This window comes from Solanum dulcamara, chromosome 4 (genome assembly GCF_947179165.1).
Source record: "Solanum dulcamara chromosome 4, daSolDulc1.2, whole genome shotgun sequence".
NCBI classification, from domain to species: Eukaryota; Viridiplantae; Streptophyta; class Magnoliopsida; order Solanales; family Solanaceae; genus Solanum; species Solanum dulcamara.
In genome coordinates, this window is record NC_077240.1 from 78,784,404 (window position 1) to 78,809,574 (window position 25,171).

At 34.4% G+C, this 25,171-nt stretch overlaps 3 protein-coding genes across 3 annotated transcripts; 2 read left to right on the forward strand and 1 right to left on the reverse strand.

Moving 5' to 3' along the window:
* The first annotated feature begins 1,612 nt into the window (after positions 1-1,612).
* Positions 1,613-6,448, forward strand: LOC129887743 (iron-sulfur cluster co-chaperone protein HscB homolog). Its single transcript, XM_055962954.1, has 7 exons — positions 1,613-2,043; positions 3,444-3,540; positions 3,663-3,752; positions 4,243-4,308; positions 4,699-4,767; positions 5,306-5,450; positions 6,036-6,448. The coding sequence occupies exons 1-6, from the start codon at positions 1,694-1,696 to the stop codon at positions 5,441-5,443; spliced, it is 810 nt and encodes a 269-aa protein (XP_055818929.1). The 5' UTR covers positions 1,613-1,693; the 3' UTR covers positions 5,444-5,450; positions 6,036-6,448.
* A 609-nt stretch (positions 6,449-7,057) lies between these two features.
* On the reverse strand, positions 7,058-10,661 carry LOC129887744 (putative pentatricopeptide repeat-containing protein At5g06400, mitochondrial). The gene has a single exon (XM_055962955.1). The coding sequence runs from the start codon at positions 10,656-10,658 to the stop codon at positions 7,275-7,277; it is 3,384 nt and encodes a 1,127-aa protein (XP_055818930.1). The 5' UTR covers positions 10,659-10,661; the 3' UTR covers positions 7,058-7,274.
* Positions 10,662-21,001: 10,340 nt separating this feature from the next.
* Positions 21,002-25,171, forward strand: LOC129887745 (calcium-dependent protein kinase 26-like). Its single transcript, XM_055962956.1, has 7 exons — positions 21,002-21,964; positions 22,281-22,424; positions 22,513-22,665; positions 23,223-23,338; positions 23,426-23,593; positions 23,704-23,928; positions 24,668-25,171. The coding sequence occupies exons 1-7, from the start codon at positions 21,100-21,102 to the stop codon at positions 24,788-24,790; spliced, it is 1,794 nt and encodes a 597-aa protein (XP_055818931.1). The 5' UTR covers positions 21,002-21,099; the 3' UTR covers positions 24,791-25,171.

A 25,171-nucleotide genomic window follows, 5' to 3' on the forward strand; every position in this document is an offset into this window, starting at 1 on the left:
ACAAAAAAGGCACACTAATGCGATTTCTTCAGGTTATTTTTAAATTTTTCGCCTGATGTTTAGTATCTATATTGAGTTCCGATAAAATGATAATTTACCCCAAACATTTCATATTAATAAAGATACTCAGATTAATATAAATCACTCACTAAAATATTGCCAACATTCTTTTTAATATATAATAATATATAAATACAGTAACGAATGTAATTATTTTCTTACAACTGACCAACGTGTGTCATATTTAAAAATGGCAAATTCAACTCAAACTCATTTGACCCGTCTAATATGCTTAAGTTTTAATAGGTTAAGATTGGACTATTACAAATGGGTTAAGTTTGGGGACATTTCTATCTTAACCCATGATACAAGCTAATCTAAAGTCAACCCATTAAACAACCCAAACTCACCTTATCACTATCCAACATTCAATCCCATAAATGAAAGAAAATAGTGCTATTTTGGTCCAAAGTCAACGCATCTCGAACCCAACTAAATTTTGATCCTCGTCCCGATACTGATACGAAACTCAATCTCAGAACCTAACTTGAAACTCGATCTTAACCTTGATCATCGGCCCGATATTGATATGCAACTCAATCTTAGACCACGATTCATAACTTGACCCTCGGCTTGACCCCAACAATGGATCCAACCTGACTTTCGAATCGGACCCAAGACTAAATCCCCTAATCAACCTCAACACATAATTTGAATCTCACCCTTACTCTAATTTGGGACACAACCTCAATTATTTGGGATCGACCCCGATCTCGATTTTTGGCCTAAAATTGACTTGGTACCCAATCAATGTCCCAAATTTGAAACTCGACCCCAACCCCATAATCAGAGACCCAATCTTGTCCCAAGACCCGACATAGAATCTAAACCTTGGCTCGACCCTGACTCGAGATTTGAACCTTGACTTCTAATTCTAATCTCAACTTGATCTTAATTCAAGACTCAATCATTACCTCGATGTAGAATCGTCAACTCTCGACCTGACCCCAATACGAAACTCGATCTCTAACATCTACTTGTGTTTGGACTCTTGATCCGACTCTAATCATGGACCCTCTTTGATCTTGATCTAAAATTCGAACCTCGGCTTGACCCTTGACCTTGACTTCTATCCGATTTATGTAATATTGGTGAAGACTTTTTGTAACTATTTGGTAAAGAAAAAATTCACCCACATCTCTAAAAGTTGAATGAAATTAGACAGGTTGAATTATAACCCGTCATTTTAATCCATTTTGATCCGTCCATCTTAACCCAAGTAAGCTTTTGATAAGATTGGACATTAATCTATATATTTATTCCGCTCATCTTGACTTTGCCAACTTTGCATCAAAAAGTCTATTTTCCACATCTAGTCATATTTAATGCTCGGATATGAGACTTGTGTTGTCCTTTTTTTCATGGACATTTACATGAATACCCTATTTTGAAATGATTTTTATTTTTTACCCCCTAAATCGATGGTTTTTAATTTTTACCATCAATAATTTCAATAATAAAAAATGACCGAAAATACTCGACAAACCAAAAAAAAATAAAAAATAACAAGGCCAAAAATTATATTTTCTCATGATAATACACCACTAGTTATGTGCTTAATTCCTACCAAATTTATATCATTAGAGGTATCAATTCAGTAGAAACTTCTATCAATTTCTCGATAGAAAAAAAAATGTGGATGAAGAAGCTGAGAATTTTAACACCCTTTTCACAATCTCAATTATTGAGAAGAAGGGAAATTACAGTTTCTTCTTTTAACACCCAATTCGATTTTCCATCAATTTCTCCACAAGTAGAGCAATTTCCTCAATTTTTACAATCTCGAAAACTTAATTTTCTTGGAAACGATTTGGGTTTTTCTGGAAGAACCCTTTTTAGCTCTGAAGCTGCTCAAAAAAATTCTTGCTGGAATTCTTGTTGTAATGGGGTTTCCTCAAATACGACGCCGTTGCTTGTTTGTACTGCTTGTGGCTGCGTTCAACCTGTGGATCAATCTGTTGATTTTTTCCAGATTTTTGGATTGTAAGTTGTATTACTGAGTTCGAAATTTGATATTTGTACATGTTTTTAGTAGAATTATTAACACACATAGCTTCTACTGTGCAATGGGGTACTGAGAATGTAGTTTGTATTGGGGATATTGTTAGTTCATGCTGGGATATTCTTTTTTCTTTTTAGTATTTGGAGGAAAGGTAAATCCAAGATTTGAACTTTATATGTTCGGGGTAACCCACTAGTTTGAAATTTGATATTTGTACATAATTCACATTTAGTAGAATTATTAACACATATATATGATCTGAATCAAAGCCCGTAGCATCTAATGTGCAATGGTGGTACTATGAATGTAGTCTTTATTGAGTATATTGTCAGAATCCAAGATTTGAACTTTATGTGTTCGGGGTAACCCACTTACCATTTCAGTTAGAGGGTTTGAAATTTGATATTTGTACATATTTAGTAGAATTATTAACACATGTGTATCATCTGAATCAAAGCTACTGTGTTTGGCCGAACCTGTAGCTTCTACTATGCATTCTCTCCTGACTTGGAGGTTCTTAGCTTGTATAAATGGTGGTACAGCGAATGTAATCTGTACTGGTTATATAGTTAGTTCATGGTCGGATTCTTTTTTCTTTTTGTATTTGGAGCAAAAGGCGAATCCAAGATTTGAACTTTATGGATTCGGGATACCACTGAAGCCACTGACCATTTGAGTTACTGGGTTCGAAATTTGATATCTCTACATATTTAGTAGAATTATTAACACACGTACATCATTTGAACCAAAGCTACTATGTTTGGCCGAACCTGTAGCTTCTAGCCTTCTACTGTGCATTCTCTCCCGACTTGGAGGTTCTTAGCTTGTATAAATGGTGGTACAGTGAATGTAATCTGTACTGAGTATATTGTTAGTTCATGCTCGGATTCTCTTTTCTTTTTAGTATTTGGAGAAAAGGCGAATCCAAGATTTGAACTTTATGGATTCGGGATACCACTGGAGCCACTTATCATTTGAGTTACTGGGTTCGAAATTTTTACATATTTAGTATATACTTGATCTGAATCAAAGCTACTGGGTTCGATCCTGTAGCTTCTACTGTGCATTCGCCCCCGACTTGGAGGTTCTAGAGTTTAGTGTAATTGATTTGGACTTCAAAATAGGACATGGTAATTGATTGTGTTCTTAACTTTGTAACAAATAAGGTAGGGATAAGTGTCAGATATCGCTTATTTAAATCATTAGCAGTGTACTCGGAGGATCTGCACGAAATAAGTATATTAATTCATACCCATTGTTGGAACATAAGGTTAGAGTAATATCTCGCGAAACATGTGTATGTAAATATTTTTGTGTCAGTTCTTATCTTTCTTTCATCTTTAGCAAATTGACATGCTAAAGATTCTCTGCATTCTTACAGGGAGAAAAAGTATGAAATTGAGGGGGAGAATCTAGAGCGCAAGTACAAAGACTGGCAGAGGAAGCTACATCCGGACTTGGTTCATACAAAATCTCAGGTTCATAGAATAGCATTGTACACATACATACAAAATCTCCCTTCTACTTTTTTGCTTTGGGGCCTCCCCTTCCGCCAAAATTTTGATATTGTTTTCCTGTGGCTTTTTGCTGTTTCTGCTAGAAAGAAAGGGAGTATGCTGCTGAACAATCTGCTCGTGTCATTGATGCTTATCGCACACTAACTGACCCATTGTCAAGGGCAATATATATTGTAGGTTACCATTGTCTAATACGTACTCTATTGTAGTTCCATTTTTCATTGGTGCTTATCATTTGTTCAGAACATATTTTTTGTATGTCTCCAATGATATATATGTGCAAGAGACAATTGAACGAAGATAACTTCTACACTGACATGCTTAACAAACTATAAGGACAAGAAGATAGTATGACAGCTAATGTTTTATACGCATATTTCGTCTTCCGATATATGTGTTTTTGTTTCCTCCGGAGATTTGCAAGAGATGACAAGCTTGCTACTTTCACTAATCGCATTTGGTTTCTTTCGTTTCCTTCTTTCCTTTTCTTTCAGAATGAAGATATGAATAAATGCACTGAAGTGTTTAAAATAAAGAAAAAAAAATCAAAATGTAACTGCAACTTAAGGAAAGATAGATGGGTGAAAAAGTAATAGCAGTTGCAGATTGTGCTCTACCAACGCTCAGTTATTTTTGTTCTTACTGTTTTGTCGTGGCTTCCAGCTGAAGTTGGAACGTGTGCATGTGGATGAAGAGGAAAAAATTGATGATGTGGAGTTGCTGACTGAGGTAAAATTTGTTATTTTAGAATTACTTTTTGATAAGTGCTGCTGCCGATTGTTTCTTGGACATGTTGGCTTATTTTATGTGAGATAGAAATTGGTATTCAATACCTGTAACAGGAAAAATAATTAACCATATATTCAACTAATTGACTTACACTTTTTTTTGTCCCTCCCTCTTAATGGCAAACCGTTGTATAGGTTAGTTATGCCAGCTAAGATTTGAAGTCTTCTTTTGTGGAGTTAAACAACATTACTTATTTATATCTCTGATAATTATCTTAGCAGAATGGTATGTTATTTTGTTGATCTTCGTAAGGGTGCTAACTGAGTTCCTCCCCCATGGCTTGCCTAAATTCATCTTCTCTGACTATTAGTCATCAAATTTCAAACACAGATGCTGGAAATCAGGGAAACTGTTGACGAAGCTGCTGACTCAAAGGCACTTAAACAAATTCAGGGGCAGGTACGAAAGGACTGCAGTAGTATAAACATTTACAACAAACTTGTTTGAATTTTCCGCAGATTGCCTAACTGTTTTACTAGCTGTTAGAGAAATTATTTTCATGCTTTCCCCTTTCTTTTCACCTCCGATTATTTTTTGCACTGGGTGCAATCTGGGGTCGGCTGAGTGGGAAAATTCCGATGCGTAATAGCTTTTTATCGGATGCCACCTCCACAGAGTTATCAAGCAATATATGCTGATTGACATTACCTTGATATCATGGTATATCAATTCTGTAATTATTTCTCCTCTGCTAGACGAACTTTCGTGTAAAGCCATCTCAAACTTTTACTGTGTGAAATGAATTACTGCAATGGCTTCAATGAGTTGAACATGTGTAATCATAATAAGAAAGAACTGATTGAACACTTATATTTTTGGTATTTATGGCGTATGTATAGCTTTGCAGTAGTCATAATTCTTAATAAAGCCAATTACTGATAGTTTTATTCTTTTGTTTTGCTAATTCTATCTGTGGGCGCTCTTCATTGTTTTGCAGGTACAAGGGAAGTTCGAACAATCATCCATCTCTTTTGTAGACGCTTTCCAAAGTAGAAAGTATGAAGAAGCTTTGGCTGCAATCCGAAGGATGACTTACTACAAGCGTGCAAATGAGGAGATAGTGAAAAAGCTCTAGTTTATGGGTATGGAACCTTGCACTTTTATCTTTAGTTTATTCTCGTTTGATAAGCATCCATCGAGCTGATGGTTTTCCAGTTGCCAACTTGGTGTTATGTGGGTATATTGAACCTGCTACACTGGGACTTGATATTTTTCCTTTTGAAAATATCCTTGGCTTGGCTTCTTGGTTTCACTTTGTAAAATATTCATTGTGGTTGTTGAAGCTTTCTATAACATATTTGTGAAAGACACAATACATAGCTAGGCACCTTAACTTGGCCCCAAATGACAACTAAACACTCCAACTTTGAGAATGCACATCTAGACACCTCAACTCGTTCCTACCGTGTCTCGTGGACACCGAACATTGACGTGACACATAAATTTTGGAGGTATCTAGATGATCATTTTGTAAGTTGGAAGTGTTCAACCGACATAGTAGAGACGAGTTGTGGTGTTTGGATGTGCATCCTTAAAGTTGGAGTGTTCAGTTGCTAGTTGAGGTCACGTTAAGGTGTCTATCAATGTATTATGCTGGTTCAGCATTAGTAATTGTTGGTTCAAATGCTGTGGTATTTACTTGTGCATCTATTTATTTGCTTGTATAGAAGCATGAAGCTGTGGTTTGAGACTGAAATGCAACTAGGCACAACCCGATGGACCCGAATCACCAGTAGCGCACAAAAGTCGACAATAAGTCGATCTGATGAAGTTGGTTGTTCACTTGTTCCGGTGGATCTAGTCACCTACCATACTTTCCAACTCGATCTCAAAAATGTATACACTGTTGATCCACAAAATAATTGCCAAGAACGTCCATGGCAGTGTGCATACCTGAACTCTCACTCATTGATGAATGATCCTGGTGGATTTGACCTTGTAGTTACTATTTATATGAAATGACGAAAACAGAATAAGAATCGATTCGAAATGTTGCATTTGAATGGGAACGATGGAGTTTGAGTTGAGTATATAACTTTAAACTTTCTATTTTACACCTAAGGATATGATTTTATAGTAACCGTGTGTAAGACCACAAATTTCAAAGTTTTTCTTTCTTTCTTAAACTTTATATTCAAGGAAACAAAGTTCAAAGAAGTGATATTTTGTTGACATCATTATCTTAATGGTCATAATAACATTAAGAGGTTTGGTTGGTGAACAAGTTATATTGTAATTACAATGATGACCGATGAGATTATAATACATTAATTAAGTAATAACGAGATTATTTAATGAATATAATTTTTTTGGTAGATGTTTATTTGGTCCATGGACTAAAAGTGGAATATTGAGATATAATATAAAGGGAAAAGGCTTAAATATGTTATTGAGCTTTGAGAAAGGACTCATTTATATCATCTGTTAAAAGTTTAGCTCATTTATGTTATTGCTGTTTGAGAAAATGCTCATCTATGCCATTATGTCTATGTTTAAACGGTAATGACATAGATGAGCCAGATTTTTAACGGATGACATAAATGAGCCTTTTCTCAAAGTTCGATGATATATTTGAACATTTTCCTTAATATAAAACATGCATTTGATTTTATTCTTAGATAAATTAAGATAATACTTTTATTTTCGATATTAATCTGAACTCTTTTTAAAGGACTTGGGAAGAAAAGCCTTGGAGAACGGTATTTTTGTCATTTTGGTGTTTTATTTTGTTATCCTACATTGACCATGACATAAAAAATAATATAACAATTGTGGTATAAATAAAAATAATCTAGAGAGTGCTAATTCCGAATCAAAAGTTCAACTTGGTTACAGGAGTCGCCTAGGTAGCCTTCAATGTGGAATTTTCTGGTGCGAATTCAAATTTACTCTCATCCAAAAAAATATCAAGTTAGAAATTTTCTCCTCCTTTTCACATCTATCTTCATATGTAATACAGTCTTTGCTAAATCTTGTTTTCCTTCTTTATTGAGGCCATAGAAGACAGTTCTATAATTAACTGTACTAGGAACAATCCCAACATCCAGCATTTCAGATATAAGTTGCAGAGCTTCTTCAGAATTACCAAGTCTACATAGACAAGAGATGAACATAGAGTATGCCTTGAAATCAGGATATGGTCCACTCTTTTTCATCTGATGAAACACATCACGAGCCTCGGAAACTTTTCCCACGTTCATATACCCTCGTATTAATGCTGAATAGGTAACGATTGTTGGTTGGCAGCCCGAATCTTTCATTTCCTTGAAAATTTCAAGAGCCTTTCCGACCTGTTTCACTTTGAAGAAGTGGCCAATCAAGGAAGTATATACATGGACTGTTGGATGAATTCCAGCATGTTTCATGGATTCGATTCTTGCCAATGCCTCTTCTAATTGCCCCTTTTGTAGTAGTCCGTGGACTAAACTTCCGTAGACATACTGGCTCAAGACATGTTGATCGTCATCAACTTCATTGATCAATGCTAAAGCCTCTTCCAGCCTCCATGCTCGACAAAGTGATCTAATGTACAATGAGTACGTTAAAGGAGTACTGAAACCAAGCTTATGTAAAGACTCAGTACACCTTCTGGCATCCTTTAGTTTACCAAGTTCACACAAACAAACAAGATAATCTCCGATTAGTTCTTTATCAGGACTGTGTCCAACTTGAATCATCTCCTGGAATATTTTTACTGCTTCATCGATTCTCCTACCTTTTTTCTGACAAAGAGATGTAATCAAAGCTTTGTACGTACTTTCTGTCGGTTTACAACCACTGCCTTTCATTTCTTTAAAAGTACGAACAGCAATATCTGTGAGTCCTGTTCTCCCATACTGCATTATCATGATTGTCCAGGTATGAGCTGTTACTATGCAACCGTTTCTCCTCATATCGGAGAATAGATTTCTCATCTGAGTGAAGTCCTTGCCCTGTCCTGCTATTTTAATAGCCGTATTGTAGGATTCCGTTGTATGTCTGTAACTACTTTGCTTCTCAACCCAAGAGAAAAACTGCAATGCTAACCGACCTTGCAGCTTGAAGTTACGCAAAACTTCCACAACGATTTCTGGGATGAACTGTATGTTGCATTTCTCCAATTGTTCTTGTATTAAGTACCAATCCCTCGATGAAATCAAAATTTGGCAAACCTCATGTACATCACATTCAATAGAGGATTTTGAAGCTTCCTCTGGCATGTCATGAGCTGAGAACACTTGTTCTAGGTTTTCTGAATTTAACTCCAAGTTTCGTTCTCGTTGACTGCTCACATCGGGTTTTTCATTTTCTTGATTGTGAACTTCACAACCCCCCTGTAACAGCTTGATCCTGTTGATGTTCTTCATATCTCCTTTTCTCTCCAGGTATGAAGTAACATAATGGAAGATATCATTTCCAATTAACGTCTTAGAGGCCTTCATTTCATTTAGAACCTTGAAAATATCCGTTGTCCCTGACACCTTGGAAAGTTCCTTGATAAATATGAGGTACGATTTCCGAGTAAAGACAATTCCTTTATCCTTCATATTTTCGAACACTTCCCACATTTCAGAAATGCGGTTTTGGATGATATAACCTGCAACTACAGCAGTTGCCGCAACAGCATCCAACTTAACTCCCATCTCTGTCATCTCATTATAGAGGTTCAAAGCTTCTTGAAACTCCTTAGCCCTGAAAAGGTGCTGCATCAGATTAGTATAAGTCGAAACGTTGAGCAAACTTCCCAAATCTTTCATGCTCTGAAACAGATTAAGTGCCTTTGAAATTTCATTTCTCCTCAAGTATGCACTCATAAGGACTGCATAAACCTTCTCATCAGCACCATTTCTTTTCTTCAAAATTTCAACAATCTCCAATGCATCATTGATCCTCTCAGCCTTACACAGTCCTTTCACTAATGTCGTAAAAATTTCAGAGTCAAGGTTCACATTTTTATTCTTTAGATCTCGAATCAATTCCAAAGCTTCTGTAATCCTCCCTGCAATGCAGAAACTCTTCAACATAAGGCCGTAGACGTGGTTTTCTGGAATACTACAAACCCTTATCATGTCATGGCCAACTTTGTGAACTGCAGCAATATTTCCGGAGTTAGCCAAGCATTTGAGTAACTGTCCAGACATAGCTGCATCCAGCATCAAACCTTTGTGGATCATCTCGTTGAAGTACTCCAAAGCTATGTCCGCTTTTCTAGCATTACAAAGAGAACTCAACATGATAGTATAAGCCCTTAAATCGGGTTCATAACCTAATTTCTTCAACTGTTCAAACATTGACAATGCTTTACCAATCAACTTTACATTCCCATAATGCGATAGCAAAATGCTCCACGTCTTTAGGTTCTTCTGACATGAACTCCTCTCCATTTCTTCCACCAATTCATCAACCAAGCGAAACTCTTTAGAATCCGCAGCCATGTAAATCATCGTGTTATAAGTCGTTGTAGTATGACTAAACCCTTTTCTCGATTTCACCCAATTGAAAAACCTCAAAGCTAAATGAGGAACTTTAAAACACCTCTTCAAAACCTTCTCAACAATCTCCTCGTTATACTCAAAACGTGCACTTTCCAACCGTTCCTCCATGGCGATCACATTACATTCACTCCTCAAAATCTCCGTAATCTTGTGAACAATAGGACTAACATCCCTTTTCACCAAATCTTCCGTCCAAGTATCTTTGTGTAAATTTATCATTTCCAGCTCTGTAATCTGCTTGGCATTTCCACAAACACTTTCCACGCAAGACGATGAATCCTCCAGCTCTGTCCTCTGCTTGGCATTTACACGAACACTTCCCGTGCAAGACGATGAATCCTCCATCTCCGTCCTCAGCTTGGCATTTCCACGAACACTCTCTACGCAAGATGATGAATCCTCCAGCTCTGTACTTAGCTTGGCATTTTCACAAACACTTTCCGTGCAAGATGATGAATCCTCCACTTCTTCTGTCTGCTTGGCATTTCCACAAACACTTACCGCGCAAGAAGATGAATTCACAAATTGGGTGTCCTTTATTTTTGCGGGTTCATATGGGTTTCTAGCTACCATTACATTCTCTGTACCTAAAATCTCTCTGATTTCATTGAAGAGTGAAGTAAAATTCTGGGGTTCGTTCTTGTTTTTCGAATTTTGGTTTTCAGTTTTCTTGGATTTCTGAAGCTTAGATGACTTTGTGGAAATTGAAGAAGAAGAACAACAAGAAATCTTCAATCTTGAATTCAACAGATTATTTCCAGAAATTAGAAGCCTTTGTTTGCATAGATTCTTCAAAATCATTCTCCTTTGAAACATTTGTTTCATAGGTGTAGCCTACATAAGTAGGCATAATATACATAATATACCGTAGGTATATGATTATTCGCGCGAGATACACTTTAATCTTTAATTGATTAGTATTATGTGGCATACACTTTAATCTTTAATTGATTAGTATTATGTGGCATAGGACATATATTATGTCATGTGTAGAATGTGTGTATCTATTTGTCCAACTTTATAAAGTTAAAGTCTATTCATGGACACTCAAAATTGGAAGATAAAAATATCAGCGTAGGTCAAGTTAAATGGCTCGTTTATATTGTGGTTGGATTAAATGGTGTTTTTTAATGAACAAAAACACATTTAATTATGTTTTTTTCGTCAGTTTCACACCTTGACTATCAATTGTTCTTTTTTACTATTTGAAGTATCACCATTTATGTTGTAAGATACACTTCAACTATATGTTGTTTCCTTTTCTTATCTGAATATCACAATCGTTCGTGTATGTAGTTTAGATAGTTAGAAAAAGGGAATAACTGATAGTTAAGGTGTACTTTAACTATTAGATGGTGATAGTTCAGGTAAGAATAGATAGTAGATAATTGAGGTGTCAAACTTACAAAAATAAGTGATAGTTCATGTGTGTTTTTGACTGTTATCTCTTTTTTTAATAGTCACATACATCCCTAGTGTGGGGTTCAGTCCCCACCAATTTTTTAAAAGGTTGCTGGCCATTTGTTTTTGTCAAAAGTGGCCGGCCAATTTTTGTTTCTTTGTCAAAAGTTACTGCAATTTGCAATTGCAAATTGCATCTTCTCCATATTATTTTTCAAAAAAGGGTGGCGAGGTAGCTGAGAATAGTTCCTATAAAAGGAGCTCTTCAGCTCCTCCTTTGATATATCAAAATTCACAGATAGAGAGAAAAATATTTAGAGAGCTGTGAGATATTTCATAGATTATAAGAAAATAGTCTGTGAAAAAAATAGAGTGTGAACGATATTTTTAGTAAGGTGGGAGATCAAAAGAGGGTTATTCCTTTTGAGTGTGTGGTAGTCTTTTTTTAGTATTGTAATCGATACTACCCAGTGTAAAATTTCTTACTATATCAATATCAGTTGATCCTCTTGGTCCGTGATTTTTTTTCTTATTTGAGTTTTCACATAAAAATTCTTGGTGTCATTATTTTTCCATTTTATTTCTACTATTTTTGATTATATATATTTTTGTGTTAGTCCATTTTTTCCAACAAACTGATATCAGAGCAAAATTTTATCTGAGTATGCTTTGTGGTTGCAGCATAGTCTGAACTTCCACAGAAGAAAAGATTTACTTTGATTTGCTATAGTTATATATTTTTTTTGAAAAAATGATGGAAGCCAATACTAGTAGAATGGTTACTTTGAATGGTGTTAATTATGCCATTTAGAAGGGAAAAATGAAAGATCTGCTTTATGTCAATAATTTTTATCAACCAATCTTTATCACTATAAAATCTGAAAATAAAACAGATGAAGAGTGGAACTGTTGCACAGACATGTGTGTGGATTTATTAGGCAATGGATTGACAATAATATGTTGAACCATATTTTGGGGGAGGCACATGCTCGTACCCTATGGGAACATCTTGAAAGCTTGTATGCTCGGAAGATCGGGAACAATAAAATGTTCTTAATAAAGCGGATGTTAAGTTTAAAATATAATGATGGTTCTCCGATGACAGATCACCTGAATAATTTTCAGGGAATCATGAACCAGTTGTCTGCTATGAGCATTAAATTTGATGAAGAAATTCAAGGCTTACTTCTACTTGATTCCTTATTAGACTCTTTGGAAATATTTAGAACTTCATTATCAAATTCTGCTCCGGATGGTGTGATGTCTATGGATTCTGCCAAGAGTAATGTCTTGAATGAAGAAATGAGAAGAAAATTTCAAGGTTCTTCTTCTTCATCATCGAATGTCTTGGTAACTGGCTCCAGGGGGAGAAATAAAAACTGTGGTTCTCAAAATAGAGAACATAGCAGAAGAAAATTCAGAGACACACTTAGGAATATTGAGTTCTATCATTGTGGCATGAAATGACACACAAAAAGGTTTTGCCAAAAATTGAAAAGGGAGAACAAAGAAAAAGAGGAAAATAAAGAAGATGGCAATGAAAATTGCCTAGCCACCGTCTCCACCGAAGATCTTGTTACGGTCCTTGATGATGATATGATAAATATTGCTTGTGATGAGTCAAATTGGATTGTGGACACTGGTGCCGCATCTCATGTGACATCAAGGGAAGAGTTTTTCTCTTCCTATACTCCTGGTGACTTTGGAACCTTGAGTATGGGTAATCTAGAGTGGTTGGTGTTAGTATAATCTGTTTGAAAACTAGTATTGGAACTAAATTAATTTTGAACAATGTAAAACATGCACCAAATGTTCGTCTGCACCTAATTTTTGTTGGTGTTTTAGATGATGAAAGATATGTTAGTACCAATGGTGGTGAAAAATAGAAACTTATTAAGAATTCCTTGGTTATGGCTCGTGGTAACAAATGTCGTGGTTTATACTGGAATACGGCTTCTACTTGTGCCAATATGGTGAATGCAGTTGAGAGCGATAGCTCCTCAACATTGTGGAACAAGAGGCTTAGCTACATCAGTGAGAAATGGCTCAATGTTTTGGCCAAGAAGAAATTATTGTCTGATTTTCAAAGTGCTAAATTAGAAAAGTGTGAGCACTGCTTGGCAGAAAAACAAAATAGGGTCTCTTTTAAGTCTAACCCTCCTTCAAGAAAGATAGAGTTGCTTGACTTGGTGTACTCTTATTTATGCGGTCCAATGAAGACAAAGACTCTGGGTGGTGCACTCTACTTTTCCACTTTCATTGATGAGTGCTCAAGAAAGCTTTGGGTTTATGTCTTGAAGACTAAAGACTAATTGTTGGGTGTCTTTAAGCAGTTTTAGGCTTCAGTTGAAAGAAAAATTGGAAGGAAACTGAAATGTATTCGTACTGATAATGGTGGTGAATATTGTGTACCATTTGACGAATACTGCAAGTATCAAGGTATTAGACACTAGAAGACTCCTCAGCTTAATGGGTTGGCTGAAAGGATGAACATGACCTTGATGGAAAGAGTTAGCTGTTTGCTTTCTGAAGAAAAGTTACCGAACTCCTTTTGGGTTGAGGCTTTATTGACCGCTGCAGATGCTATTAACTTATCTCTTGCGGTTGCTTTGCAAAGTAATGTTCCAAATACAGTTTGGTATGGAAAGGATGTTTCCTATGACCATTTAAGAGTATTTGGTTGCAAAGTTTTGTACATGTGTCGAAAGATGAGAGGTCAAAATTAGCATGCAATATGAGATAAAATTTTTGCATGAGAATCACACTTATGAGTTGGTGAAATTGCCTAAGGGCATGAGAGTTTTGAAGAACAAGTGGGTGTTCAAAGTAAAAGTTGAAGAACACAGCTTGAAGCCCAGATATAAAGCTAGATTGGTTGTTAAGGGGTTTAGTCAAAAGAAGGGTATTGGCTTTAACGAAATATTTTCTCCTGTTGTGAAAATATCCTCCATTCGTATAGTTCTTGGTTTGCCTTCTAGTCTTAATTTAGAGATTGAGAAGATGGATATGAAGACGACTTTCATTCACGGTGACCTAGAAGAGGAGATTTATATGGAATAACCTGAGGGCTTCAAAGTAAATGATAGAGAAAATTTTGTGTGCAAACTCAAAAAGAGTTTCTACGGGCTAAAACAAGTTTCTAGACAGTGGTATAAAAAGTTCGAATCTGTTATGAGAGAGCAAGGCTACAAGAAGACTTCTTCAGATCATTGTATATTTGTACAAAAATTTTCTGACGATGATTTTATCATCCTCTTGCTATATGTGGATGAATATTGATTGTGGGCAGGAATACTTTCAAGATTGAAAAGTTAAAGAAAGACTTGTATAAGTCTTTTGCTATGAAAGACTTGGGTCATGCCAAATAAATTTTGGGCATGAGAATTACTCTTCTCAGGGATGAAAGGAAGATTTATCTGTCGCAAGAGAAGTACATTGAACGTGTACTGGAGCGCTTCAACATGAATAATGCTAAGTCTATTAGCACACCTTTTGCTGGTCATATGAAGTTGAGCAAGAAGATGTTTCCTACAGCTAGGGAGGAAAAAGAGAACATAGCCAAAAATTCATATTCCACCGTCGTCGGAAGTCTAATGTATGCAATAGTATGCACTAGACCTGATATTGCTCACACAGTTGGTGTTGTCAGCAGATTTCTCGACAATTCAGAAAAACAACATTGGAAAGCTGTAAAGTGGATACTCAAGCATCTGAGCGGAAGCTCAGATAAATATTTGTGTTTTGGAAAATCAAATCCAATCTTGAAGGACTATACAGATGTTGATATGACAGGTGACCTTGATAACAGAAAATTCACTACTGAATATTTGTTTACTTTTTTAGGAGAAGCTATATCATGACAGTCGAAGTTGCAGAAGTGTGTTGCACTGCCTACAACTGAAGTTGAGTATATTGCGGCTACTAAAGCTGGAAAGGAAATGATATGGATCAAGCAATTTCTTCAAGAGCTTGGCTTGCATCAGAAGGAGTATGTCGTCTATTGTGATAGTTAAAGTGCAATAGACTTGAGCAAGAACTCCATGTACCATGCAAGGACGGAACACATAGAAGTGAGATATCACTGAATTCGAGAAAAGATAGAAGATGAATCTATGCAGGTTGAAAAGATCTTTACAAATGAGAATCTTGCAGATATGCTGACCAAAGTGGTAACAAGCGACAAATTCGAATTATGCAAAGAACTTGTTGGCATGAGCTCTCTTTGAGAAGATGGAAGATACCTCCTTCTAGTGAATGAGACTGGAAGGGGAGATTTGTGGGGTCCAATCCCCACCAATTTTTGAAAGGTTGCTGGCCATCTTTTCTTTGTCAAAAGTGTCTGGCCAATTTTTGTTTCTTTGTCGAAAGTTACTGCAATTTGCAATTGCAAATTGCAGCTTCTCCATATTGTTTGTCAAAAAAGGGTGGCGAGGTAGCTGAGAAGAGTTCCTATAAAATGAGCTCTTCAGCTCCTCATTTGATACATCAAAATTCACAGACAGAGAGAAAAGTATTTAGAGAGCTGTGAGGTATTCCATAGACTATAAGAAAATAGGTTGTGAAGAAAAATAGAGCGTGAGCGATATTTTTAGTAAGGTGGGAGATCAAAAGAGTGTTATTCCTTTTGAGTGTGTGGTAGTCTTTTTTTGAGTATTGTAATCGATACTACCCAGTGTAAAATTTCTTACATGTCCTCTTGGCCTTTGATTTTTTTCCTTATTTGGATTTCCACGTAAAATTCTTGGTATCATTATTTTTTATTTTATTTCTACTATTTTTGACTATATATATTTTTGTGTTAGGCCATTTTTCCCAACACATAGCTCCTTAAACACGTCACCAAAATTTATTTCAAGCACTTGCACTATAGTCTATTCCACTTGAACATATGATAAAGTGTTTTTATTACATACTTATGACTAAAATTTTGAATAAGTTTTTGCTTATGTCTTCCAGCGTTCATAATATAGATAAGTTGATCATTTAATGGAAACTTGAAAACACATACAAAAGGTTTTCAAATTTTGAGGTGGAAGTGTGTAATCGAAACACTTTATCATATGTTCAAGTGCTCAATAAAACATGTAATAATTCAAATGTCTAAATAAAATTTACTTACAAATTTAAGAGGTTATCGATTAATACAATATCCTTTCATATACAATATGTTTTGTGACTATCAGAAGTATGATACGATTGAACAAGATTCATCTATTCTTAGCTAACATCTTGAGTTTAAACTTTAAAAATGATAAACCCTCTTGATTTAAACATTTCTCCCTTTATTGGTACTTATTGATGGTCTGCTTCTCCACTCTAATAGTTTCACCAAAAATGAGGGGAAAAAAAACTAAAATAAAAAAGAGGAAATATGAATCGAATTAATTTGTTTTGAAACGAAACAAAAGGAAAAGGAAATTAAAAGCTTGGAATGTGCAATCGATTTTTATAGAGAACAATTTATCTTGTAAAGTGAAATGTTTAAACACGAATTTTTTGGGGAAAAAGTAATTTTTTTCGTGATTACTAATTTACTATGTGGAATAAAATATTTATCTACTGATACTCATTACAAAATTATCCCTTTAAATAATTACATTGCAATAATTACGTACATTGTATTTTAACGTTGAATATTGTTATATACCTTTATACATGTCAATTATACAATGTACATACCTAATTTTGTTTACTCAATCAAATGTATGTAACAATAATTAATCCAACAATTACATTGTCTTATCTAGTTAATCGAATTTGGTCAAATATTAATTACCTACTTTCCATTTTGCTATAATATTTGGATTAGCTTGGCGTGAAGTAAAGAAACAAACATTAAAATTTAGTTGTTTCTTTTGGGACAATCACTCTTATTTCCAATTGTTTCTTAACATTTCATAATTGAAATATTGGAAAAAATAATTTTGAAAAAATATACTAATAAGTCATAGCTTTTTTTTTTATTATTGAAAATGGCATAGTCGAGATTTAAAACAATTTTTAAACGCCATTTTCCATTATTACTATATTAAAATATTTTTTTATGTCAAGAGAATTCAACAATTCAGATGTAATATCAAATTTTTATTTTTATCTTATTTGCACAATCCAATTTTGTCGACAAAGGGATTGAATCAATTTCTTTATAATTTTCATTTTTATCTTATTTGCACAATACAATTTTGTCGACAAAAGGGATTGAATCAAATTTCTTTATCCTAGTTTTGCTCTGTGAAAAATATAATTTTTTACATTACACGATAGCTTAACAAACCTCATAAAGAAATGACAACAAACAAGTGAAAATAGCCGAAAGTCTCTCCAAATTATAGCCAGATTCTTAACTACACACTCATACTTCACGGGAGATCTATTACCCTCCTGAATTTTTTAAAAGTATAATATATACCCCTCAGAAACTCACACCCAAATTTGTATTAAAAAGTGATCTGCACGCGCCCTGTCATGTAATATTATATTATTTTTTTATAAAAAATTATTATTTGTTGTCTTTATTCTATTTTTCCCTTTTATATTTTCCTTTCTTGTTTTCTTTTTCTTTTTTTTGTCTTTTCTTTTCCTTTTCTTTCACGGTTTCTTTTTCTCCATTGATATAAAACCCAAGAGCACATTACCTTCTCCTCATCACTCCTTCTCTTTTTTTCTTCTATTTTTTCTATTTATTTATTTTTATATAATTTTAGTGAAGTTTCATCCGACGGGTAATGATAATATTGCTAAATCGAATTTGAGGTTGCCCAAAATGAATTTGTGATTTGAAGTATAAAAATTATTTTTGCTACTTTTAATCTCGTTGTCATGGTCACCGTCTACGAAATGTGTTTCTTAGAATGAAACTACTTTGTCGGTCTCAATTTTAAACATTTCTTAATCTATTACTACTCAAAATTCAATAACAACAGATAATGATAGTCGAAGAATTTTTAGATCTGAAAAAAGAAGATGGGGGTTTCGTTCTAGCAACGACAAAAATAATGGTGTGAGAATGAAAAATAAGGTTATTTTGAAAAAAGAAAGGAAGGAGATAACATTAGTGATAATTGAACGGTGAAGTGAGTTCATCGTATCTTTCGGTAACTTAAATCGGGCGAAGTGTTGGAGAGAAAAGAAAGAAGAGAAAGACAATAAAAAAGAAAAGATAAATAAAAGTAAAAGGTAACATAATTTTAAAAAAATAATCAGAAACTTAATATGGAAAGGAAAAGTACTTGTAAAGTTAAAGTTTAATGAAAATAAAATTGCCTCTCACTCTCTTGAGAAAGTGAATACAGTTTCTTTGCCACCTCAATATCTAAGGTGAAATTAATTTTATTTTAAAATAGTCTAATATGTGTGTAGTTGAGAATTCGACAATAGATTGGGGATGCATTTGACTATTTTCTCCAACAAAGAATAACAAATTTTAGTCATATATAAATTATTGAATAATTATTAATTATTCATTTATTATATACTGAATATATACCGATATTAACTATAACTATTACGATTAGAAGGGTGAATTTTCCTCTAAGCCCTCCGGCGGAGGCCGGCAGCCGGCGGTGACAACTTGCTTTAATTAATTGAATACAAAATTTAAAATAAAATAAAATAAATTAAATTAAATTAATAGAATACAAAAACCAAACAAAATAAGCCAAAATTCAATCTCTTAGTGGCTTACCACTTCTCATAAGACTCTTCATTCTATTTTTCTCTTTTATTTATTTATAGCAATAGTAGACTTTTAATAATTATCCTTTTAATTATTTGGATAATTTTTCTTGGACCCCTACAACTTTGTTGACAAGTTTAAGAACACCCTCCAATTTTTGAGGACTAGTCTTTAAGCCACTCAAATTTGTAAAAGACGACAATATGAATTGATTCGCACAAACAAAATATTCAAAATTGTGGCACACTATCGTCATTTTACTTAAGTATATTGAACAATTTTTTCATATTTGCGCATGCTAAAAAGACTTGTACAAGATAATTATAACTAAAAGACGAGCGTAATAGAGATGCCAAATGTAATTGCACGAAATGATATGATTTTTGAACTTTATCGATATATAGTTCGATCAGTTTGATATTTTATTTTATATTGATTTTAATGTTTTAAAATGTCAATAGTATAATGTTAATAATTCATTTCATGTTGATTTCAATGTTTTAAAAGAGCAATATTATAATTTAAGTATTCCATTTCATGTTAATTTCAAAAGTTTTAAAGAGTGATTTTCAGTGAACGACGTAAATCAAGTTCATCTAATCGAGAATCATAATCCAGATATTTCATATTATGTCATTGACTTCTAACACGTATAAGTCGAACAAACTTAAAAGAAATACTATATAAAATTCTACAAGATCCATTCGTTCTTTTTTCTTTGGTAGATAGTCAGAATTCATCTAGGTTCAAATCCTACTGAGAGGTCCACTAGAGATCAGAAATACATTTATTTTTCAAATTGATATGAGCAAACATCTTACAACATTTTTTAAAAACAACACAACATAACTTATAATTACTCAAACTAGAATGAATATTATTAATTATTGAAAACCTAAGGGGTTTAAGTTGAAAATTATTTCCATTCATCCAAACACGTCTTAACTGAAAAAACTGCCACTCTTCTCTCCTTGTTATAATTTTAAAATTTTCTCCTAAATCTATTTTTAAAAAAATAAAATTAAAAAATCACCAAGAAATTAGTAAATCCAAAACCCCTTTTCATTTTCCCTCTCAAAAAAAAACTATTTTTCTATTTATTTTACTTGGCATTTATTTATTTACAAATTCAAAAAATCCTTTTTTTTCTTCTTATTTTCATTCAAAGACTTTGTTTGTTGAAGTTTTCTTCTTTATTACTCAAAGGGTAGGTGATTTCTCATTGAATTCTTCAAATTACATTACATTTTCTCTCAAAGAATTGCTCTCAAAAATCTCATCTTTATCTTAGAAGCTCAGAATTTCATATGGTATGTTCAACATTATTCATGTTGTTTGATTTTTAATATAGAGGCGAGTCCAAGATTTGAACTGTATGAGTTCGAGTTTGAAATTCTACCACAACTCATTTGATTTACTTAGTTCGAAATTTCTTATTTGTGCTTATTTAGTGGATTTCTTTAACACATATACAAAGTTACTATGTTTAGATGAACTCGTATCTGTGTTTGCTAAAAAAAGTCCTTTTCTTATTAAGGGTGGATCCAAGATTTGAATTTTAAGGTAGGCGTAACACTGCGTACATACTACCTTTTGTTAAAGCTAGACTCTTTTGAATTGTTCAAGTTTCTAAAGTTGGAACTTTACAAGGTCAATTTTTATTTTTATTTTTATTTTTACTGAAAGTGTATGAAGTATGTGTTGGATGTTGACCTTAAATTGGTACCTACAAATTTCTAGAGTTGAAAATTTACAAGGTCAAGGATTTTTGTTCTGAAGTATGTAAACTATGTGGTGAAGTTGACCATTAACTCCTTTTTCCGAAAAAATTTACAATATATATAATGTTTAAATTATATTTATGTATATAAGTATATAGAAGTAAGGTTTTCTGCGTACATTCTATCCTACCCAGACCCCATTTTTGGGATTACACTGGACATGTTGTTGTTGTTTTTGTAAGTTGATGTTGAATTCCATTAGTTTAGTTGTGTGTTTACTTCTTTATATTTAAAATTCTGGCTCCGCCACTGATGATGATGTGGACTTATCATTTCCTTCTTTTGTTGAGTAGGTCATACTTTTGAACAAGGCATCATCATTATCATGGTTTATTACTTCTTCAAATACTTTAAGAGTTTGGTTTTTGATGTTTGAGGTTCAAGTGTGAATAGCAATTAGATGGGGAATAATTGTGTTCATGCAAAGATCTCAAAGGATGGATTCTTCAGCTCATTTTGGTGGTCACGATCACCGGATATGATCACGTATGAGAAAAAGGAAAGTAGTTTCCAAGAAGGTCTTAGTTCTGTTCAGAATAGTCCTCCTGAATTGGCGAAGATTGAGAGTAAGCCATCGGATGTAAAAGGGACTGATCAGGTTATCATTATAGTGATGGATGACAAGAAAGATGCAAGAGTGGTGAAACCAGAAGAAATGATCAATATAGCAGTTGATTTGAAAGAGGAGAAGACGCGCAACGCAAAACCAAGGAAGCCTCACAATGTGAAGAGGATGGCTAGTGCAGGACTACAAGTTGATTCTGTTTTGAAAACCAAAACAGGTCATCTAAAGGAGCATTATAATCTAGGGGAAAAACTCGGTCATGGACAATTCGGTACCACATTCCTTTGTATAGAAAAAGGAACAGGGAAGAAGTATGCTTGTAAGTCTATTGCGAAAAGGAAGTTGTTGACAGATGAAGATGTGGATGACGTAAGGAGAGAAATCCAGATTATGCATCACTTGTCGGGGCATCCAAATGTCATTTCAATCAAAGGGGCTTATGAGGATGCTGTTGCAGTTCATGTTGTGATGGAATTATGTACTGGTGGTGAGCTTTTTGATCGTATTATTAAACGAGGGCATTACTCAGAGAGACAGGCTGCTGAGCTTGGAAGAACGATACTCGGGGTGGTAGAAGCTTGCCACTCTCTCGGAGTGATGCATCGAGACCTTAAGCCTGAAAATTTTCTCTTTGTCAATGAGGAGGAGGATTCACCTCTTAAGACTATAGATTTCGGGCTTTCGATGTTCTTCAAGCCAGGTAGTTGTTCATTTCCCTTCATATTATTTACTTATATCGCTACACATATTTGGTTTCCCTTGTTTCTTTTATTACTTCTTACTCACTCTTTTCCATTTTATGTGAAGATGTCTGGCTGACACGGAGTGTCAAAAAGAAAGACTTTTGAAACTTGTTATCCAAAATGGGCATTTTAAAGTCAAATTGTTACTAAATATAGAAAGGTCATTCTTTTTGGGACTGACTAAATTGAGACAGAGGAAGTAATAGATTCCGTCCATCAAAACTGAAATTTTCAATAAGTTGAAAGATGATTGATTTAAGTTATGAATGACAGGGCAAATATTTGATGACGTTGTTGGAAGCCCTTATTATGTTGCTCCAGAAGTTCTTCGTAAGCGTTATGGTCCAGAAGCTGATATCTGGAGTGCAGGAGTTATAATTTACATTCTTCTAAGTGGCGTTCCTCCATTTTGGGGTGGTAAGTTGATCTTTTAATGTCTCGTGAGATGCCACATTTTTCGTAGTTTTGCCATTACGTTCTCAATGTTCTTATTATATTTGGACAGAAAGTGAGGAGGAGATATTTGATGAAGTTTTACATGGTGATATTGACTTCGACTTAGATCCTTGGCCTAAAATCTCTCAAGGTGCGAAAGACTTGGTCAGGAGAATGCTCGTCAGAGACCCCAAAAAGCGACTAACAGCACATGAAGTTTTATGTGAGTCATCATTTATCTTCACCTTATTCAGAATCTGGCTAACTGTAACTAATTTGCTTCGTGATCAGGAGAACATTATACTTAGAGTGTTCGTTCTGTTTTTGGTAATCATGAGCCCTTATAGTATTACGCGTCTTTCAGGTATTTAGTTAACAATAAAAAAGACGTAAGTTTCTGATTGAAGAAAGACAAACCATTCTCCGTGTGGAGTAGTTTGTTATTCCAGTTGGTTACATTATGCAAGTTTATTCGTCTGAATGCCGTAGTGTTGTTTGCATAAAGCACGTTTGTTCTCCGTCTTTTAAATTAGATCATTAAACAAGTCTTGCATTTGATTAGAAAGGGCATCCCAAGGGGTGTAATGTAGACAGTCTATCCTTATGCAAGCATTACACAGCTCGAACCTGTGACCTATAGGTTACACAGAGACAACTTTACCGTTGCTCCAAGGCTCCCCTTCAAATCTTGCATTCGATTGATTACCAATATAGGGATAGTGCTTTGGCATTGAACTTTCTAAAGTTTCTTTTTTGTTATTGTTATATTTACTTTTGTAGGTCATCCTTGGGTGCAAATTGATGGAGTTGCCCCAGATAAGCCTCTCGATTCTGCAATATTTACGCGCTTAACACAGTTTTCTGCTATGAACAAGTTGAAGAAAATGGCTATCAGGGTAGGTTAACACATAGTACATATACATAAATTTTCCAACGATACGTGTGGCTCAGCCACTTACATATGAAGTCATTTTATTATGCAGGTTATTGCAGAGAGACTTTCCGAAGAGGAAATCGCTGGCTTGAAAGAGATGTTTAAAATGATTGACACAGATAACAGTGGCCAAATTACTTTCGATGAACTAAAGATTGGATTTAAGAAATTTGGAACTAATCTTAACGAATCAGAGATACGCGATTTGATGAAGGCTGTAAGTAACAGACATGTATTTACTTTCTGTTTTTTCTTCAAAACTTATGCCACGCTTGTTATGAGCAGTTTAGCTTTAGCTAATATCTAAAAAATTATGCAACATTATAGGCGGACATCGACAATAGTGGAACAATTGACTATGGGGAATTTGTAGCTGCAATGTTACACGCCAACAAAATCGAGAAGGAAGATTATTTGTTTGCAGCTTTCTCATATTTCGACAAAGATGGGAGCGGATATATTACAGCTGATGAGCTTCAAAAGGCTTGTGAGGAATTTGGTATTGAAGATGTTCACTTGGAAGAAATAATACAAGAAGCTGATCAAGACAATGTAAGTCCTCTGGCATTTCTTCACTCCAAATATGCTTAACAATGCATGAAACTTTGATATCGATCGATGAGAGTGTGTAAAACCAGTAATCTGCACAAAACTTTGAAATGTTACTACTCCTTCCGTTTCAATTTTGTCTAGTTTTGACTTGACACAGAGTTTAAGAAAGTAAAGAAGACTTTTGAATCTTGTGTTTTTAGAGAGTAGTCGTCAATGATGACAAAGTATGATAATTCTGTTTTGGCAAGTCCTTTGGGAACATTTTGAAGGCATAGAATGTGACAAGATACCAATAATTGTTTACTCCATAGAACCGTCTCATCAGTTGTAGAGTTTGGTGGCCCAAAGAAAAGTGTCTCTATATACATATATATATATATACAAACACATATTCGTGTACAGATACATTTAGACATATTGAGGACACTAGTGTTGAAAGGTCAGCTGATGAAAACGAACGTTAGGCTGTCCGTGGCCAAGTTCATCAAACATGTACATTTGTCAAACAACAAAAAATTAGATACTCTTTTGGAGCTTTCATGCTTCACACAACATTAAGATTGCAAGTGTCTTTCATAACTTAGCTAGTGTTTTGGGGTCGTTCTCTATATATAACAAAAGTAAGACATGATTTTCAGTATTCACTACGTTTAAATTCTAAATCCGACACTGACTGAGTGCACATTGATACTTATATCCTTTTTATTGGCGTTAATTCTTGTTCTTGCTAATCTTTCAGGATGGTCGGATAGATTATAACGAGTTTGTGGCCATGATGCACAAAGGAAATGCAGATTTTGGTAAGAAACGGCTGCCAAATAATTTTAACATCGGATATAGGGAGGCGATGGTGGCTTGCTGACAGGGGCGGATACAAGATCCTATTTATGTGTTAAGAAACTCACTGAATATGTACGAAAGTTAAATTCAGAACCCGATTACAAGCACTTGAGGTCCCCTTCCTAGAATCCTGAATGGATAAATGTCAAATCCTGAATCCGCCTTCATTTGTTGGTACATGTTTTCAAGATGTATAGAAGTGTAGCAGATTTAAACAAATCATTTGATGCTGGGACATAGTAAATTCCAGCTTATTTGTTTTGCCAGTTAGTATTTAGTCCTGAAGATATAAACTACTAAAAAGGATAGGTTGTACTCTTTTGTATTATATTTCAAGGAAGTAAAGATAATGGTTGTCACGATTTCTCCTTTGCCCTTTTATTTTTGGTTTGTTGTTGTATTG